A 21,136-nucleotide genomic window follows, 5' to 3' on the forward strand; every position below is an offset into this window, starting at 1 on the left:
TCAGGAGGCAGAGATAGGTGGATCTCTGTGAATCTGAGGCCAACCTGGTCTACAAAGAGAGTTCCAGGACAGTCAAGACTACACAGAGAAACCCTGTCTTGAAAAAAAACAAAGGAAGAAAGAAAAAAAGAAAGAAAGAAAGAAAGAAAGAAAGAAAGAAAGAAAAAACACAGCTTCCTCTAGCAAATCTCAAGTGCTATCTGCTGCCAAACAAACCCTGTGGACAGGCCCCATGTTAGAGCAAATTCCACGCTGCTAAGAGGATAACAATGGATACTCCCATCATATCATTACATCTCGTCCTAACTCTCTAAATCAAAAACTACCCCCTTCACACACACACACACACACACACACACACACACACACACACACACACACACACCAAAACAAATACCTAGATCTCAAAAGACATAGCACATAGGCTACCTGGTAGACCTGGAAGCCAATCTCAGGTGCCAGGACCCTAGCAGAGGAGGGGGACAAAAAAAGACTCTGAATCCAGAGATGTGTTTTGGATCTAGTTTTCTTCTAAACTATCACGTTAGAAAAATTAACATCGATTGGTTTCAACTTCATTTGTTTGATTATAATAGAACTAGAGGAGAACGTGTGTGTGTGTGTGTGTGTGTGTGTGTGTGTGTGTGTGTGTGTGTGTGTGTGTATGTGTATAATTGTTTGGGACCATCAAAAGCAGTCACAATAATTGAGCAGTGTTCTAGTCAGGCAGGACACTATTGCCACTCCTCCTGGCTTTGAGTTCATAACTGGGTCCGAAGCCTTACAGTCCAAAGAGCCTGAAAGTGAAACCACTCCTCTCACATACAAAAATCATGCGCGTGTTGATGGAGCAGAGGATGGCCCAGCAAAAGCATCTGCTTTGCATCATGACCCCCCCCCTGAAGTCCCTGCTTTGGGTGCTGTGTATGAACTTAGCGATGCTTGATCCTTGCGTGCACACACACACACACACACACACACACACACACACACACTTCTCCCTTGCTTTTCTAATTTTCCTCCAGCTGCGTGTCCTGCGAACACTTGGTTTACTATCTTTGCTGGGCCCAAGAGCCATTTTCCCTCCAGCTCAACATTTCTTTATCTTTGACTGCACTGTTCCCTCGTTAAAAGCTCGCGCGCCTTACATCCATTCTTTTGCCCTCAGAGGCTTCAGCCCTCGCCCACCTGGCCTGGGAAGAGCAGGCCACGTAGAACAAGCAAGGGCCCCCCAGCCCAGGATCCCCTGGACTTTATGCAAAACCACTCACCCCTCCTCGCAGCTACACTGACAGGAACTAACACCAGGCTGCTTACTGATAATGACACCAAGGCCAGGTGTGGTCAATGGTCTGTCACAAGTCGTAACTGGGAAATAGGAGGATCAAGTTTAAACAGGAGAGACCCAGCTCTGAAGTTCAGAGGACCCTAATTCCAACCTAGGCCGAATTCCTTTGATTTCTCCCTACCAGAGAACAATCTAATGTTCCCTGTTTATAGCACACACCACAGGAGGAAAAACAGCCAAGTACTCACTAGGTTTCCTGGGCGGAGTTGGGGGTGGGGAGAGCCAAAAACTGTGTTCCACTGTTAGCAGCCATTCCTGCTCTGCCTGGATAGAGTAAGTTCCAAGGAAGATTCTCCTGAGCGCACTGTCAGCCTAAGCTCTCATCCACAAACTGGATGAGAGTCTGAGGTGTAAGTTACAGGGCTTCCCTATATATAACGCACAGGCCCCAGACTCAAACCCTAGCCCCGAAAACCAAATCTGTGTTTACTGAATTAGTTCAGTGAAACATCCTGGCATCGATTGCTGTGTGACAACTGGGAGCTGTAATGCCATGCATGACCAAGTTGGAAAGGGGCTTCTCACCTGGGCCTCACCAAGGATAGGGGTGAGTTTGGGAGTTGTGATTTCAGGGAGCTGGCTTTGTAGAACACGGCCCTCAGCTGAGACTGAGCTGTCTGAAAGCGGAGCATCTGCCGGGAGCTCCTTACGTGACCGCCTAGAGAGAGCTCTTACCACAGGGGCAGTGAGCGTGCGCTTCAGAAAGATGTGGCAGGTGAAAGTCGACACAATGGCTATGGTGGACACAATGGGAGCCAGGGCTGAGTTTCCACTTTGGACGTAGCCAGCCTTTTTCAGTAAATTCTTCTCTCTCTTTCTTATATCTGCAAAAGAGAAGGCAATCGGGGGTGATTTTATGTTGCATGCCAAATCCTAACATTAAGAAATGCATCCCTCCCGGGCTGGGGAAAAGGCTCAGCAGGCAAAAATATTTGCCACATCCCAAGACGCCACCTAAAATCTGCACAGGAAGGGCCACTGCCTGGCATCCTGGCACTCAGAAGACAGAGCAAGTGAGTCTGCAGAGCAAGCTGGTTAGCTAAACTGGCCAGAACAGAGGGTTCCAGGTTCAATGAGAGACCCTGCCTCTATGGATATGGTGAAGAGAGATCAAGGAAGACATCACCAAATGTCAACTTCAGGCTTCCACATACATGCACTCATACATACAGAAGCATGCATACATACTGCAAACTACATACACACACACAAGCAAAAAGAAAGAAAGATATGCAGGGTAGAATGAGGAAGGCCCCTATAAGTGTGTATGGTTGAATGCTTGGTCCCAGTTAGTGGAACTGTTTGAGAAGGATTAAGAGGTGTGGGCTTGCTAGAGTAGATGTGGCCTTACTGAAGAAGGTGTGTCACTGTGGGTCGGTTTTGAGGTTTTAAAAATCCATGCCAGGCCCAGTCTTGTCCATCCCCTCCCTGCCGCCCAGAGATCAGGATGTAAACTCTCAGCTACTGCCCAGCACCATATCTGCCTACCTGCCATGATTCTCCCGCCATCACGATCGCGGACTAACCCTTTGAAATTGTAAACAAGTTCCTAATTAAATTATCTCTCCTAAGAGCTGCCTTCACAGCAATAGAAGAGTTAATAATACAATGAAAAGACACGAATTATTTCTGCCTGATTCACCTCCAAATGAGGGTGAAATGTAAAATGTCAAAATCCCAGGCCACAAACCCAGCAGCAGCAGGCTCTCAGCTCTCCTGCAAGTTGACGGCTTTCAAGGTCCCTCTCAGCTCTGATGCTCCATAGACTGAGCCATAAACCAGATGTCTACAGGGGTCAGACCAGGACTACACATGACAAGAGTGAGCATGGCTGAGCCCAGAGCAAGAGTGTAGAGCATGAAGAATGGAAAGGCCTGTCTGGGTCCAGGAAGCCTCACGTGGCTGAACCTTCAACTGTCCAGACTCCATGGTTGAATTTTTATATGCTAGCTCCCTAAGTTTAGATGCAAGGAAGGAGTTTTAAAAGGATGTTTGTAAGTATTACAGAGCCACAGGCACTTCTAGTAGCCTAGAGACATTGAAAGTGGGGCCCCTGCCAGGTGTCCCAGGACTCTGCACTGGTCCCCTGGGTTTTATAGGAATCAACCTAATTTTAGGCGCTTGTGCGAAAGCACTTTCACACAAGCACTGTGGCCGCCACATATGGTTCTTACCTCACCAGGTCCCAAATTCTTCTGACTACTAGAACAAAGAGAAGCCAGTTCGGGACAGAACAGGACCTGCTCAGCAAGGGAAGCTGTTTTCCCTTTCTGGGGCTCTACTGTTCAGGGGCCTTTTACCTCAAGAACCCACAGCCTTCACACCTTGGCTTCTACCAGGGGACTTCCCTTCAGCCTTCACTGCCAAGCTTCTCTCGGGTCATTGGCGGTTCTCTCCCCACTTTACCTTACGGAATGGTCTGTCAACCATATTTTCAACCATTCAGGAGTTGCATTTGGTGTCTACTATACGACAGGTGCTATGCCTTGGGCTGGGGACACAGAGGAAGCAGAGTCGCAGCCCTCTCCCAGTGAGGAAGATGGGCAATAAGGAAAAATAGAAGTAAATGCCTGTAATTCCACCACTTGGGAAGCTGAGGTAAAAGGATCTGGGTGTGGAGGCCAGCATGGGCTGGGCAGCTACTTCCAGGCTAGCCTAAAACACGGTTGCAAAAGGAAAACGACGGTGATAATAAAACCAAAGTGTGTTGGGTGATAAGAAAGAAATAACCAGAGCTAAGTGATGATAAAGGAACACTGGCAGGGTGTGAACAAGCTTTGGAACACTGGTCCAGGTGGTCTCTGGTAGCCAGCAATTGCAGGGAGACCCAAGGTCAACACAAAGCCTAAAGGAAGACCTAACAAAGGAAATGGCAGGGCAAGGAGCCTGAAACATGAAGGAGTATGGTGTGATGCTCCTGAGACAAACAGAGGTCCTCATGACTGGAGTAAGGTCACCAAAGGTAATAGGAAAATGAGGTCCCCAGATGCCAGAGCTACTAAGCCAAGGAAGGAGTTGGATTTCACTCGAAGGATCTAAATTTGAATGATCTGAGTGAGTTAAGAAATCACCAAGGAATTTTAGCAGGAAAGAGGCAGTGACTGGTACTTTAAAATGTCACTCTGGAGCAAGAAGGGTGACTTCTGGGAAGTGAGAGGTGGCTGCTGGGTGGCTTCTGGGGGCGAGAGGTGGGCTGCTGCTGCTGCTGCACAACCTCTGAGGGGAGGCTGGCTTGGCCCAGGACTATAGTGGGATGCAGAGAAGCAGATGGGTTCTGGGTATGTCTGGAGTCAACAAACATAGGGCTGTTTTTGAGCTAAACTCCACACTTCTCCCTGAACCTTAACCGTGGAAACCCCTTTCCCAGCCATTTGGGCAGCTCCAGGGGTCTGCAAATGGTAGGAATTTGATTTATAGCCATTGAACCGCTCTGACTTGAGCTACACCGAAGAGGGTTATGTTGAATTAAGTCCAATGGAATCAGAATGAAATGAAATGAAATCGAATTAAATTCAGAGTGTGAAGGAAATATTTCTGCATCTTCAAAGAAGGGCTATTGAGTGGTTGATGTTCCAGCCAGGGGATCTGCCATCAATGAGGGACAGGTTTTCTCCTATCTTAGGGGCAAGGTTTGTTTATTTGACATTATCTCTGGGGGTTGTTTTGCTTTGTTTTGCTCTGGCAGAAGGGACCCAGGTCCTCACTATATGGTCCAAGCTACTACAAGCCTTGCAATCCTCCTGCCTTGTCTCCTGAGAACTGAAGTATAGGCCTTCCCCACCACACGGGCCGAAGCAGGTTTTCCAGAACCAGTCCCCAAAACACAAGTACAGCTTCACCCCAATTTTACGCTGATGCCTAGACATGAGAGCAGATCCTAGAGCTGACAGGAGCAGTGACTCTGGTCCTGGAGTGACCCCACCTGAAGCCACATCGGCAACTCTGTAATTGTCCCCCGCAGTCAAGGTATATACACTTAGTGGTACAACCTCTGCAGCTGCTGAAGGGCAGCCAGGAGAGCCTCCTGCCTCCTCACAGAGAAGGTTGGGGAGTGCCTGCTACAGCCTGGTCGCCCTTCTCGAGGGGTCCAGTGCATCTTGGAGCTGGGTATTTTGGGGGTCTGTGTCAGGTAGGGAAGGACACTTACGATGGACGAGCCTGTAGGGCATTGGCTTCAAACCAAAGTAAACCTGCAGGAGCGGGTATGAGAGCAGGAGTGGCAGGCCTGGAAAACTCCCACCCTGTGTGAGCTTCACTCAAGAGACCTTCTATCTATCTCCTGGACTTGGTATTCTTCTGCTAACTCTCCTGAGGGGCTACCCCCTCCCCACCTTAGGGGAGCCTGTCTGACCTTCCATAGACCTCCAGGGACAATCCTGGGTTCCATCTGAGAACCAGAAAAGCTATGCTTCCCGTTAGAAGAGATTTGGAGTCCCTGGGTCTTTGGAGCTGTGCAGGGAAACTGCTTGAGGCAAAGGCCATAAACCCTGCAGATCTCGATTACTGATTACTCTCTCTGTGAGCCTTTCCAGTGGGTTCCGGAGCCTGGCTTGGGGTAGGACTGAGTGACAGGAGGAAGGGGAAGAAGGGCATAGACTTTCCCCAGCTCTGCCCTAAACCAAACAATGCTGGGAATTTAGATTTGTCTGAAATAAGCTTAATATCGCCTGGAAAAAAAAATCTACAGATGCATCCTCATAGCTGCTCAAGAAGCACTGTGTCAGTGGGCCATTTAAGGAAAAGAAAAAAAAAGCCCACGGGGATCAAGGAGAGATAGTAGTGATGTGTGTGTGTGTGTGTGTGTGTGTGTGTGTGTGTGTATGTGTGGGGGTGGTGTGTAAGGGGTGTAGTGTGTGTATATTTGTGTGTAGTGTGTGATTTGTGTATGGTGTGTGTGTGGTGTGGTGTGGTGTGGTGTGTGTGTGTGTGTGTGTATGTGTGGGGGTGGTGTGTAAGGGGTGTAGTGTGTGTATATTTGTGTGTAGTGTGTGATTTGTGTGTGGTGTGTGTGTGATGTGGTGTGGTGTGTGTGTGTGTGTGTGTGTGTGTGCAAACATCTTCTAAGTCAAGGAAATAGCCTGACACAGCTCCTTTACTGCTCCAATATGTTTGTGGATTATTTTTGTAAGGGTAACTGGCCAGCACTACACTTCCTGTGCCCTAGAAAACGTGAAACCATATGCTGCTCACCCTTGGGTTCATTAGAACAGATGTCTGGGTCTATTAAAAATTTGCTACAATCCTTGAAAATAATCCTCTGACCTACAAGAGTACCTTCGGAAGTCCCCTCAGCGCCCTGCCCCTGCCCCCGGCTGCAATGCCCGGCCCTACAGAGCCTTAGGAACCCCTTAAAAGAGCACATTCTTCCCATGTAAGTGCTTTGCAAAGCAGCTGCCTGTCTTACCGTGAATCGTGTTTATAAATGATTTCTCCCAGGCGTACATTTTAATCAGCTTGATGCAGGTCAGAAACTCATTCATTGTCTGAACTCGCTTGTCTGTCACTGAAATTGCGGATCTTCGGAAAGCTGAATTGAGCTTGGCCATAAACATCTGAAATCGAGGTACAAGCAACTGTGTTCGGGGAGAACTGCTGAATTGCAGTTGGCCTAAAAAAACGCAGGGATCAGAGGACAGCGCCAAGTCGAGCTTTAAGGGGCCTTGGCTGGGAGGCTCAGTTTGGTCCTGCCTCTGCACTGTGGCAACTGCCTTGGCCTGGAGGAAACCTCTGGGCGTCTGCCACATGATAGAATGGAGGGTAGGAGAATGGGAACTTTGGCAAACCGCATGAGCATCCCTCCTCCCCCAGGGCACTCAAATTCAAGTTCACAGGGTCAGCCGAAGACCAACATCTGTGCTCATAGAGGTGTGAGCTTTGGGTGCGTGCTGCAGAAATGAAGCCCTCCACTCAACTCAGCAAAAGCGTGCGTGCCGATTACAAATGCCAGGCATTTTACATTGCACAGCCCTGACTTACCTGGATGGGGATGAATATGATGTACACGCATATCCCGACAAGAGCTGTGGACCCCAGAATGAAAAAGGCATACACCGCACAAACGACCATTAAGATGGGGATGGTGGCTGGCAAGGGACAAAACAAGGCAGCCTCAAACAAGGAATAGCTATCACTTGACAGTATATTGAGCACCTAGAAAGAAAGCACAGAGGTTCAGGCTTGGGACCCTTCTGGACGCTTTCTGATTGGCAGGAGGTGGGGCACATCAAGGGACCAATGAAATGAGTTGTGTGGTCTCACTCTGCCATGACTTTGCATGGCCAGTTTCTTAGAACTGAAGACCCCAAAGAAGAGAACTACAAAGACATACAATGGGGTTCGGTAGCACGCTGGGGCCCTGTTTCTGTCATGATTAACACAGTTCTGCTTTACTCGAGGTGCCCACATGCCCAGCTAAAGACTACTCCCCTGTGGGTATGGTGGCCCATGCACGTGATTCCAGCACCTGGGAGGATCTTGAGTTGGGACCAGCTTGGGCTCCACAGTTAGACCGTGTCTCCAAACAGTCAAGGAAAAAAGGAAGAGAGATGAAGGGAGGGGAGGGGAGGAAAAAAGGAAGGAGGAACAGAACTTTCGGTCTCCTTTGTGCAGAGTGTGGCCATGTGACTGTGAGGTTGAAAACTGACGGGTGAGCCAAGTATAGAACGGGACCTGGGGAAGAAATTTTAAGGAGAACTAAGCTCAGCCCCAGGAAGACATGTTTGTGTTTTTCACTCCCTTATGCTGACCTTCTGAAAAGGTCAGTGTGACTGGATCTCTTGCAGCCATCCTGAGAGACAAGCAACAAGAGAATGAAAAAGGGAGGGGAGGCTCTCAAAGCATCCCCCCCAGCCCTGAACTGCCTTCTTCTAAACTCCTTTTAGATAAAGTGAATTAAATTCCTTTTATTTTATTTAAAGAAAACAGGGTCTTGTGTATCCCAGGCTGACCTCAGATTTGCACTGCAGCTAAGCATGACCTTGAATTTCTGATCCTCCTGCCTCCACCCTCTAAGTGCTGAGGTTGCTGGCACGAACCACCACACCTGATCTGTGTGGTGCTGGGACTGGAATCCAGAGCTCTGTGCAGCATTCTGCTGAGCCCTGTCCCCAGCCCGGGTTTCATTCCATACACAATCTACTCATAATCGACATAAGATGACTTGAATACTTTGAAGGAGAAACTGGGCAAGAGAAGCAAGTCTTTTCTCCAAATACCACGTGGGGTTTCCTTGACTAGGGAGTTTCTCTTGAATAAGTAGCAAGGATTTCATTACTAAAGATTAAGGGCTTGAGAAAATGTCAACTCTGAAGGACAGTGCACACGGTTCTGTAGTATATCTTTGGCACCAGAGATCTTAAATAACTGGATTTTTTTTCCATAAAGGAACAAGTTCTCACTACATAGCCTCTTCCTCCATCTCCTGAGTACTAGGATTACAGGCATGCACACCCCTTAGCTTGTCTCTCAGTTTCCCCAAATTCCTATAGCGTGCTCTATAAAGTTTTATTGTCCCTCACTGTGATCAAAGGGGTTGAATGGTCTCACCATCGACCTCTGCGCCATCTTTCCAAGTTCTGCAGCTCAGAGGTGAGCCTTCCTCTGTCTGACACCCGCTTGTGCTTTGAGTCTCCACCGCCTCACTTGGCAGGGGAGGTGATGTGATGGGCAGGATATGAACAGGCGAAAAGGAGGCAGATACTCCATCCAGGCAGCACAGCCCACACACTCACAGGAACAAGACCAGTGTTTCAGGTGTACGCTCCTTCCAGCCCCACTTACCTCACCTGCAGAGATGTGCGTCAATGTCTTAAAGGACAGCAGGTTTTCGAAAACTAGCGTGGAGAGGGCCACCTTCAACCGGATCGCTGTGCGGTAATTTATGGCCCAGGCAAGGGCCCAAAAGAGGACTTTGGTAAACTCAGTGGCGAAAAGGGCCAGACACAAGCAGATGCCAATCCCGACGTGTCCGGAGGAAATGCTGGTGATATGCTGAAGGATTTGGTGAATGAGAACTGTCTGTAAAATAGTGCGGTGGAGAGAAGGGAGCGCAGCTGGATGGAGCCCCACACAGGAGCCCCGAACGACAGCAAGCTGACTTTACAGGCAGACAGTTTGATTACTTTCAGCGGTGGTGGCCACACTTGACAAGGACGGGCTTTATGAAAATCCTCCCCCCCCGCGAGGAACACGGAGGTAAAGACAAGGCACTAAAGCCACCAGCTCTTAGAGAGAGTGACTAAGGACATGCCTTTCCCAGCTGGGGACCTGGAAGACAATTCGAAAATGCCAGCCCCACTCACCGGCCCTAAGGCAGCCATGATGATACACAAGATGTTGGCCACAACATCCATCAGCACCCGGGTCCTCTGGAATTTCCAGACCACACGGCCCAGAGAGGCCTGCTCCGGCCCCACCCTCTCTATTTCTTCATCCCAAAGGATCTGAAATCTGCAATGAGAGAAAGGGAAGGGAAAAATGACGGGCAGTCCGCGTCGCCTATCGCCTGGGACTGCTTTGCTGGGCAAACTCTCGTGAAGGTGCATGGCGCAGCCCTTGTCCCGGTGCCTGGTGCCTTTGGGCAAGCAGCCTTCGTTCTCTTTCTCCTTCCTCAGGGCAGGTAAAGAGTGGACAGAGGAAGGGGGCGATGCCCAGACAGAGCTGCTGATAATATCTGCACTAGGCACCACCCAAGTCTTTCCCTCCTCAGTCTCTGGCTGCCAGATAATGACGAAGGTGGGAGCCCTAGAGAGTTAAAAGTCCTCCTTGGGGAAAAACTGTCCTTTTTAGCAAGGTATGGTGTTGCATACCTATAATCCAAGTACTCTGGAACCTGAGGCAGGAGAATTTGAAGTTTTAAACCAGACTAGGCTATGAAGCAGGCACTTGTCTTGAGGAAGCAAAAGGGACTGTCCATTTAAAAGGTTTGAAAGGAGTCCCACACAGCAGGTCTACGGCACACGAGCAAATGATGCTAGGGGGCCCAGCCAAGCAGACTCTTATGGGACTTCAAGGGCCTCAGGAGGCACTTAAGTGGCACCATGCTCTTAATGCCAGGAAAGCAACTGCAGGTCTTTAGGTCAATGTGGTGAAATAATGGGCCTATCTGACAGATTACTTGGTGACTGGCGGTGTGATTGAGTGTGGGTACTCACAGCAAAAGAAAAGATCACACAGGACATGAGGGGCATCAGGCCAGAGGCACGGTGCTGGCAAGTTAAGGGGCAAGGGGGGGGCGGTTTCGAGGACAGGTGGCTAGGGGATGACAGCAGTACTTGCTGGTGGATTAGATGTGGGAGGAAAGGAGAACGGGGGCCAAGGGTAGAACCCAGTTTCCCAGTCTTAGCGACTATGAGAAAGGAGCCGGGAGAGGAGAGAGTATCATGAGGTTGGGACTGAGGGTCAAGACTGCACATTTAAACTTGCCTAGCGTGTGTGCAGCTACATTCAACCCACAGGCAAAGAAAATGCTACATCCATACAAACCCAAATGAAATGCCCTGCACTTTAGATATTGAAATTCGTGAGGCCTCCAAGTGCTGGACCTACGAAATTCAGATTCTAGAAGAGAGGCCTGGGGTGAAAGTGGACACATCGTTGAGCAGTCAGAATTTATCTGGTGCTTAATCTCCCGGCCTGAGTGAAATCGGCTGAGAAAAAAAGCAGCAGTTGATGTTGGGCAGGAAACGATTTTTTTAAATCCCTAATGGATTTCTAGAAAACTAGAAGGACAATCCAGCAGCACACAGACACTGGTCTAGCCCCTCAAAGCTCTCTTCTAGAAACCTTCTCAAGACTGTTGAGAAAGTATCAGCAGCTGAGATTTCTTCAGGGAAGGGATAACAGGCAGGGCAATTCTTCCCCTAGAAGTAACTTCGAGACGACAACTTGCATCTAGCCCCTTTATTATATATTCAAGGATGTGTCATACTTTGGACCATGTGACCAAAGTTAGGGCAATCTCCAGGACAAAGAAAGGTAACAGTTTTGAGGACTTTGCCTTGGTCAAGACATTACAGGTCCTCAGCACCCATTTCAATGCAAGTATCAGAACGACTGAAGCCTGGCACTGGAGAGATGGCGGCAGCGAAGGGCACCCGTGGCTTTTGCAGAGGACTCAGGTTTGATTCTCAGCACCCGTGTGGCAGCTCACAACAGTTTGTAAGTCCACTTCCAGGGGATCTGACACTCTTTTCTGATCTCTCTGGCAGCAAGCACAGGTATGGTGCTGATACATACATACAGGCAAAACTCTCATGCACATTAAAAGCAAAGAATGAAGGAGATCGCTGTTTTTGTGCAGACATGAACAAGTCTTTATAAATTTTTACCTGAAAAGGGCAAGCTGGCAGCCACACAGTATGTTTAGCTTTTTAAGAGATTTATTTATTTTATGTCTGTGGGTGTTTGGTTACACATACAGCTGCACACCTGAAGAGGGAATTGGATCCCATACGGTTACAGGTATTTTGGGTGCTGGGAATCCAACCCTGGGTCTCAGTGTTCTTAAACACTGAGCCATCTCTCCATCCCCATCGTCTATGTTTTGACTTCAACATAGGAAGCATTGCCTGGACTGGGTATGGTGGCGCACGCCTTTAATCCCACCACTTGGAAGGCAGGGGCAGGTGAAGCTCTCTGAGTTCTAGGTAGCCTGGCCTACAGAGTGAGTCCTAAGCCAACGAAGACTATACAGTAAGAGCCTGTCTCACAAAAACAAACAAACAAACAAAAACCCGTGGCCTGTGTGTGGGAAAGCACACGAGGCATTTTCTGCAAACAGTGGCAGAACAGGTTGTGGTTGCAGAGTAGAAAACAATCTGAGCAGGGTCACCAGCATGTTAATGGTGTCAGCCACTGGTAGGGGAACAGAAACATGGTGTAGAATATGCTTAAACATTGCTAAACTACAACTCACATCAATAAGTTTGGTACATTTTCACAAGTCAAAATTGGCTAATATGGGCAGTTTGTAATACAGATATACAATAATGATATTAAAAAAAATAAAGCCAGAAATGATGCTTAGAGCTTTATGCAGGAGCCAAGGCGAGCTCAAAACAGCACAGAGGAAAGCAAGTCCCCAACTAACTGCCTACAATGCTACTCCTACAGCCCCCAGCCTCACACTACAGTCCCCTATGTCCCTTCTACCCAGCCACACTTTCCCCGGAGACCGGGCCAAGAAGTGCATGCAGGCAGTTCAACTCACGTCTCAATGAGCAGCTACTGAGAAGGGTCAACAGCTCCCAAAGATGTCAGTTTCCACAGGGGACACAGAAGCAAGGAAAAGAACTCTTGGGACCCCTTGCTTACAATGCCACCCCTTGGGAACCCTCGTACCTCTTGGCGTTGATGTCAGATGCGTCGTATGGTGAGAGTGGGGGCAGGGTGTCCACAGTCAGCGTGTGCTTGTAACTCTGAATCATCACAGGTGTGAGCCAGGAAAACGTGGCAAAGGACAGGAGGCCAGCGTCATCCACGGGATTGGGTGCCAACCTAGAACAAATGGTATTCTCGTGTTCCTGGGTGCTGGGCTCACTGCCCTAATACCCATCACAGTCGTGTGGACCCTGGGGCTTGAATTCATCAACCTTTTTAATAGTTCTTGGTCTAGCTTACCCCAGCTCAGGAGAACAGACGGTGAAAGCTCAGAAAATATGCAGGTCAGTCAACATTCAAACTTGAGTAGCATACATTTAACTGTATTATCCTGAAATCAAAGGTAACCGTGCCCAAACTGAACACTACCTAGCTATTTTACTACTTTTGGTTATAATTTTTAATACATTTATTAGAGTATATGTCAAAAACTACAGAATGTTGAATTAATTTGCACGTCATCCTGCCTGGGGTCCACACTGACTGTTCCAGTTTTAACCAGCATGCTGTTGAAGTGAGCATTTCCAGCACTGTCCCTGTCTTCTTAGGCATTCCTCACATTCCTTTACCATCTTTGGGTGGGAATACCCAGGAGTGGGGAGTCACTGTGTGTCTCTCTAGCTTCATATGCAGTAATGTCATGTTGGTGGCCAGGGTATAATACTCACACCATAAAAAATTAAAAGTATGTGAAATGAATATGGTCAGAATGGAATGTGAGAGAAGAGAGAAAAGGCATCAAAACTAAATAAAATTTGAGATATGCTGCAAGCCCAAGAGATGCCACTTGGACCTCTGTACTCAGAAAAGGCAGCAATTTCTAGCGTTGTAGTTAATGATATATAAAATATACCAAACTACTGAGCATGTGTGCTTGGAAGTCAGGCTACCTGAGACTATCCTAGAGTTAAAAAATGACCCACTCCCTGGCTCTCTGACCCTTGGTGTGCTCTTGCAGCTCACGTCAGCAAAAGGTGGAGTCTATTTCCCTTACCCAGAATCTGAGACACCCTGCAGATCACTGTGGTGGACAGAATATGGCAAAGGTAGTGTGCTGGTCTCCTTAAGAGTCTAAAGGTGTCCTGCCTGCATCCATCTGTTGTGGAATAATCGTTTTGTACACTGTGAAGATGTGTCTTTGCCAAGGCACCTTCTGATTGGTTTAATAAAAAGCTAAATGCCCATTAGATAGATAGGGGTATAGGTAGGACTGCCAGACACAAGAATGCTGGGTCATCAGTAGATGCAGAGGGAGCAAGACATGCTGGTGGACAGGTAAAGCCATGAATCACATGGCAATACACAGATTAAAAGATAAGGGTTAAGTTGTAAGAGCTAGTTAGTAACAAGCATAAGCTAAGCCCTAGCTTTTATAATTAATAAGTCTCCATGTCATTACTGGGGAGCTGGCAGACCTACCACAAAAGTCCAACTGCATCCGCCCATTCCCTTGGAAGTCCACTGGAGGTTGAGTGACCTCATGGCCCAGTTGTCTCTATTGTGTCCCAGTTAACCAACTGTTGGTCACTTCTCAGAAACACAGGCACCTTGCCCAGCAGATGCCTGAGTAAACCTGGTCAAGACCAGATGACCTACCCAAACCATCTCTCAGCCCAGGTTGCATTAATTTATGAGTTACCCATATCATTGTAAGCTGAAAAAAAAAAAAGGCTTTCATCTGCTGACTGGTGAGGCAGTTTGTTAAGAATAAAGGCTGGGCTGCCATCAAACCTGAGTGCCCAGGACTTCCACCTGGAGCCAGGGATGTCATCTGGGGCCAAATAGCTGCCAAGGGTCATGTCTGGATCCATAGTCCAGCTGCAGCTGAGGACTGTGTTGATGTCTGTGGCCCATGTCACCTCAGGGGGCCATAGGAAACACGCACGATAAAATCAGAGTGACATACTGAACTGGACCCGCCCTTCACTGGCCCAGGGAAAGCTGGCCATACCTCTCGCTAGGCACTATAGCAAGAGAGCTGGCCCTGACCTTCATGGGAAAGCTGACCCCTACTCTGGGGAGAGATGGTCCCACCCCTCAGATGACAGAGAACCAACCATGATGTCATGGGTATAGAAGAGCAGGCTCTACCCTCTCACCTGAGGCGGGTGGCTCCAGTGGCCTGGGCTGACCAGTTAGGCAACCACCTAGGCCCACAGCCAGGCCTGGGGTTGGCCCACTCTAACATCTACCCCATCAAGGACCTACTGGAGCTCATGAAGGAACTGGTCCTGTGGAACAATACTAACAGGACCTCCATGACTCAGAGAGGCCACAGGGTATTCCATAAGATTCCAGATGAGGACCCAGTGATGATGGTGTACCAGAAACCAGAAGCCTTGAACCAGACCAGTGACTCATTGCAATGAGCATTGCTCATAAAGGTGATTGGCCAAAAGGGTGTACTATGTGACACACCACTCCCAATGCCACCAGGATGAATGAAGAGGTGTTGGGGAAGCAGGAAAGAAGGAGAAATGAAGAGATTGATGGTTTTTGTTTTCATTTGAGTTGTTCTTGTTTTTGTTGATTTGCTTGTTTTGTTTTTTTAAAAATTTCTTTTGAGGGGGCACTGCAGGGTTAAGGGGAGGACATGGCGGGGGGGGGGACCAGGAAGTGAGTATGCATGATATGAAATTCCCAAAGAATCAATAAAGAAATTATGTTAAATAAATAAAAATAAAAAATATCAATATCCTGGCCCACAGCAGAAGACTACTATTCTACCTGAGGCCACATCTGTACTAGAAAACCCAGTCCTCAGCAGCACTCTCTTCCCTGGGTTCTATATCCCAGCCCACAACACGGATAGAAGACTCCCACCCTGGAGCCCACACCATTACTAGGAAACCAGGAAGCCCAGGTACTTGGAACCCTAGAGGCCACACCACTATCCAGAACTTCAGAGGCCATGCCAGTTCCCAGAACTCCAGAACCCCAAAGGCAACGTGAGCATTTAAAACCCCAGAGGTCACGCAGGCTGACAAAACTCCAGTGGAGAGGCTACTGGACCTAAAGACCGGCTGGTCACCAAAACCACAAGCCACTTGGATCAGAGTGGAAACAGAAAGTAAGGAGGGAAATCCATCCAACAAAGATAAACTCAGAAATTGGCTCCTAACCCTATAAAAACCCTAAACCCAGAAGACTAGTGGCCAGTGTAAGAACACAATCAATAACACAGAGGGCAATATGGTACCACCAGAGCCGAACCATCCCGTTATAGCAAGCCTTGGATATTTCAACACAGATGAAGCACAAGAAAAGGACTTTAAATCCAAGCTTATGAAGATGGTAGAGGCCTTTACAGAGGAAATATTCAAACCACTTAAAGAAATCCAGAAAAACGCTAACAGGTGAAGGAAATGAATCAAATTGTTCAAGCCCTGAAAATGGAAATAGAAGCAACAAAGAAAGCACAGACTGAGGGAAGTCCGGAAATGGACAATCTAGGTAAGTGAACAGGAACTACAAATGCAAACATAACCAACAGGATACGAGAGATGGAAGAGAAAATCTTAGGCGTAGAAGATAGAATAAAAGAAATAAATACAGTGACCAATGAAAATGTCAAATATAAAAAAGTTCCTGATACAAAACATCCAGGAAATCTGGGACACTGCGAAAAGACCGAACCTAAGAACAATAAGAACAGAAGAAAAGGAGTCCCAGCTCAAGGCCCAGAAAATATTTTTGACAAAATCACAGGAAAGAAAAAAAAATTGCTAACATGAAGAAGAAGGAGATTCCTATAAAGGTAAAAGAAGCTTCCAGAACACCAAATTGATAGGTTCAGAAAAGAAACATTGCTACAGCGTAACTCACACATTGAACCCCACATATTAATAGTGGGAGAATTCAACAACCCACTCTCACCAATGGACAGGTCATCCAGACAGAAACTAAACAGAAAAGTAATGAAACTAACATATATTATGATGCAAATGGACCTAACAGACATCTACAGAACATTTCACCCAAACACAAAAGAATATATCTTCTCAGCACCTCACGGAACCTTCTCCAAAACAGACCACATAGTCACAAAGCGAGACATTGTAAAGCATCTAAACATCCATTTCTTTCTTTTGATTGTCTCTAATTCCTGGAATGGAACTCCTAAGATCTTTTTGAGGTCCAGAGGGATAGATGTGTCTAACACAGAAATCTCAACTCTCTTAGAATTTCTTCAGTGGTAAAATCCCCCCCCCACACACACACACAAAGAAATGACTCTTTGTGGTATCTTTAGTGACTCCCGGCCATCAGAAGGATTTATCTAAGATTAAAGCTTTCAAATTTCAGTCCTTTACTCATATAAATTGTATCAACCACCATTAACCACCATCATGTCTTCATGATGAAGCCCTAATAAAAATCTCCACAATGTAAAAAAATTAAAAATTAAAAAAATAACACTCTGTCACTCTGTTTCTTATCAGACCACTGTGGATTCAACAACAACAGAAACAACAGAAACTGAACACCTCCCTAATGAATGACCACTGGATCAGGTAGAAATAAAAAAAGAAGTTAAAGACGCCCTAGAATTCAATGAACCCAAAATTCAGCATACCCAAACTTATAGGACACAATGAGAGCAGTACTGAGAGCAAAGTTTATAACACTAAATGCCTCATAAAGAAATTAGAGATTTCATATTAGCAACCTAACAGCATACCTGTGTGATACTTCCTTTGCATTTTAATAAACAAAGCTTGCCTGAAGATCAGCGAGTAAAAAAATCCCCACTGGTCAGCCTCACAGACCAGGCAGTGGTGACACGCACATTTAATCCCAGTAGTCATGCTAGTTTACCACAGAAACCAGGTGATAGTGGTACTCACCTCTTATCCCAGCCCTAAAGAGGAATGTAAGAGGGGAGGAGATGGTTCTTAGACACAGCCTCACTCTGAGATTCCTGAAGGCAGGATCACAATTTCAGAGTGAGGTAGAGGTAAGAGCCAATAACTAGCTGTTTTGCTTTTCTGACCTTTGGTTGAACCCCAATATCTGTCTCTGGATTTTTATTAATTGTGCAACACACTCAAGAACAAAAAGAAATAGACACATCCAGGTAGAGTATACAGCAGGAAATAATCAAACTGAGGGCTGAAATCAACAAAATAGAAACAAAGCGAATCAATGAAATGAAGAGTTGGTTCCTTGAGAAAGTCAACAAAATAGAAGAACCCTTATCCAAATCAACTAAAAGGCAGAGACAAAATATCCAAATTAACAGAATCAGAAAAGAAAAGGGTAACATAACAACAGACACCAAGAAAATTCAAAGAATCATTAGGTCATACTTCAAAAACCTGTATTCCACAAAATTGGAAAATCTAAAAGAAATGGACAAATTTCTTGGTAGATATCACTTACCTAAGTTAAATCAAGAATAGAGAAGTAATTTAAGTAGACCTTTAACCCCCAAAGAAATAAAAGCAGTTTTTAAAAGTCTCCTAACCAAAAAAAATAAATAAATAAACAAACAAACAAACAAAAAAACCTCAGGGCCAGAGAGTTTTAGTGCAGAATTCTACCAGACTTTGAAAGAACTACTCAATACTCCTCAAATTATTCCACAAAGCAGAAACAGAAGGAACATTCCCAAATTTCTTCTATGAGGCCACAGTCACCCTGACACACAAACCACACAAAGATTCCACAAAAAAAGAATTATATATCAATTTTCTTCATGATCATTAATGCAAAAATTCAATAAGATTCTTGCAAACCAAATCCAAGAACACATTGAAAAGATAATAAACCATGAATGAACCAAGTAGGCTTCATTCCAGATATGAACATCTGTCAGTGTAATCCACCATATAAACACACTGAAAGAAACAACCATATAATCATCTCAGTAGATACTGAAAAAGCCTTTGACAAAATCCAACACCCCTTCATGACAAAGGTCTTGGCAAGATCATGGAAACAAGGGACACATGTAAACATAATAAAGGCAATATACAGCAAGCTGATTGCCGACTTCAAATTAAATGGAGAGAAACTCAAAGAAATTCCACTAGAATCAAGAACAAGACAAGGCTGTCCACTCTCTACATATGTACTTGAAGTTCTACCTGCCACAATAAGACAACTAAAGGAGATCAAGGGAATACAAATTGTGTTAGAGTTAAACCCTTTCCTTTTTATTTAGATAAAAAGGGGGAAATGTTGTGAAATAATCTTTTTGTACACTATGAAGATGATTCTGATTGGTTTAATAAAAAGCTGAATGGGCAACAACTCCTGAACATATACCCAAAGAATGTTCCACAAGGATGCTTGCTCAACTATGTTCATAGCAGCTTTATTCCAAATAGGCAGAAACTGAAACCAATCTAGATGTCCCTCAAAGAAGAATGGATAAAGAAAATGTGATACATTTACACAATGGAGTATTACTCAGCTGTTAAAAAAAATAACATCATGAAACTTGCAGGCAAATGAATGGAACTAGAAAAAAATCATCCTGAGTGAGGTAACCCAGACCCACCCAGAAAGACAAACATGGTATGTACTCACATATAAGTGGACATTAACTATAAACTAAAGGAAAACCTTGCTACAACCCATAGAAGCAGAGAAGCCAAGTAACAGGAGAGATCAAGTTTGGGGGGCGTGCATGAGTCTCCCTGGGAAGTGGAAATAGACTAGACAGCACCAAAGAACTGGGAGCCAGCAAGGGTGGGAACAGAAGGGGTCAGGTGACAAGGGGATGAAGGGAGAGATGGCTGGAATTGAGGGGAATCTTGGGGTTGAGCTAGAAACCTAGCACAACTGAAACTCCCAGGAATCTAAAACTCCTGCAGTGGGGGATCCAGAGCCTGAATCGGCCATCTTCTGCAACCAGGCAAGAGATCCAGTGGAGGGATTGGGACACCACACAACCTTTGTCCTACAATTTGTCCTGTCTGCAAGATGTGCTGATAAAGTTGGCACCGAAACTGTGGGGATGCCCAATCAATGACTGCTCCAGCTTGAGGCCCATGCCACAAGAGGGAGCCACTCCCACACTGCCTGGAGGGCCAGGAGCCAGAGGCTGGATAGTCCAGAGACCAAGGATAGCACCAAACACAACTGGGGGTGGGGGGGAATCAATGAAGTGTAACATGAGGGGGCCGGCTTGTTGGGGTTTCCATCCCTCCAAGTACCCCAACAGCTGGCAAGCAACAAAGAAAATCACACGGAGTCTACATTAGGTTATAAACTGATTGGCCCATTAGGTCAGGCTTCTTATTAACTCTTATAACTTATATTAACCCATTATTCTCATCTATGTTAGCCATAATGGCTCCGTACCTTTCTCAGCTGGGCAAGTTACATGCTGCCTCTTCAGTGGTCTGCGCAGGAATGGCTGAGGGCTTTCTGTGGGCTTTCTGTGTCCCAGAATATTTCCAGTCTCTTTGCTCCACCCCTACTTCCTGTCTGGCTTTCCCGCCTATACTGCCTGCTTGACCAATCAGCATTTTATTAAAATATGATTGACAGAATACAGACAATTCTCCCACACCAATGAAGTGATCCTAATGATATTCTGCTGTACTCATAGATCAACTGGTGCCTAGCCCAGTTGTCATCAGCAACTGATGGAAACAGATGCAGATCCACTTTAGGTGGCTCTTGGGAAATTCTGCAGAAGATGGGGAGAAAGGATTGAAGGAGCCAGAGGGTCAAGGACATCACAAGAAAACTCACAGAATCAACTAACTGTGCTCATAGGGGCTCACAGAGATTGAACTGACAACCAGGGAGCCTGCCTGGGACTGACCTAGGCCCTCTGCATATATGTTACAGATGTATAGCTTGGTCCACTAATAGGACTCCCCACAATGGGGGCAAGGACTGTCTCTGGCTCTTCTGATGATTTTTGGAACCCTATTCCTTATACTGGGTTGCCTCGTCCAGCCTTAATACAAGGGGGGGGGGGGGGGCTAGTCTTATTACAACTTGATTTGCCATGTTTGGTTGATTTCCATGGGAGGCCTGCTCTTTTATGAAGATAACCAGAAGAGTTGATGGAGGAGACAGAGAGACGGTGTGAGGGGGGGATTGGGAAGAGAGAATGAAGGGGAAACGGAAACTGCAGTTGAGATGCAATAATCATAATAAATTAAATTTTTAAAAAGAAATTTTAAAAAAGAAAAAATGAAGCCTGCCTGTTGAACTTCAGGCAAGTGATTTAATCTCTTCCAACTGTCTTCCCATCAGCCAGAGATAGTGACAGAGGGGCTGGAGAGGTGGTTCAGCAGTTAAGAGCACCTCTGCTCATTCAGAGGACTCGGGTTCAATTCCCAGCACCCATATGGCCACTCACAACTGTCCGTAACTCCAAGGTCTGACACCTTGCAGACACATGCAGGCACAAACAGCAATACATATAAAATAAGTTAATTTTTT

At 46.3% G+C, this 21,136-nt stretch overlaps 1 protein-coding gene across 3 annotated transcripts in view; it reads right to left on the reverse strand.

Moving 5' to 3' along the window:
• Abcc12 (ATP binding cassette subfamily C member 12) overlaps window positions 1-21,136 on the reverse strand; it is a 77,623-nt gene that overhangs the window by 46,769 nt on the left and 9,718 nt on the right. For 2 of the 3 annotated variants that reach the window (XR_014999167.2, XM_085682047.2), the window contains exons 3-8: window positions 12,689-12,844; window positions 9,649-9,796; window positions 9,128-9,364; window positions 7,325-7,498; window positions 6,753-6,900; window positions 2,024-2,172 (exon numbers count right to left, since the gene is read on the reverse strand). Coding sequence is in view for 1 of the 3 variants with exons in the window: in XM_085682047.2 (XP_085538173.2) it covers window positions 2,024-2,172; window positions 6,753-6,900; window positions 7,325-7,498; window positions 9,128-9,364; window positions 9,649-9,796; window positions 12,689-12,844 (1,012 nt within the window). In the remaining 2 variants the exon portion in view is untranslated. Of the gene's footprint in view, window positions 1-1,873; window positions 2,004-2,023; window positions 2,173-6,752; window positions 6,901-7,324; window positions 7,499-9,127; window positions 9,365-9,648; window positions 9,797-12,688; window positions 12,845-21,136 lie in introns of those variants that run through there. The other variant, XM_087900209.1, reaches the window with a different exon arrangement.

This window comes from Myodes glareolus, chromosome 22, assembly GCF_982192425.1.
Source record: "Myodes glareolus chromosome 22, mMyoGla1.1, whole genome shotgun sequence".
NCBI classification, from domain to species: domain Eukaryota; kingdom Metazoa; phylum Chordata; class Mammalia; order Rodentia; family Cricetidae; genus Myodes; species Myodes glareolus.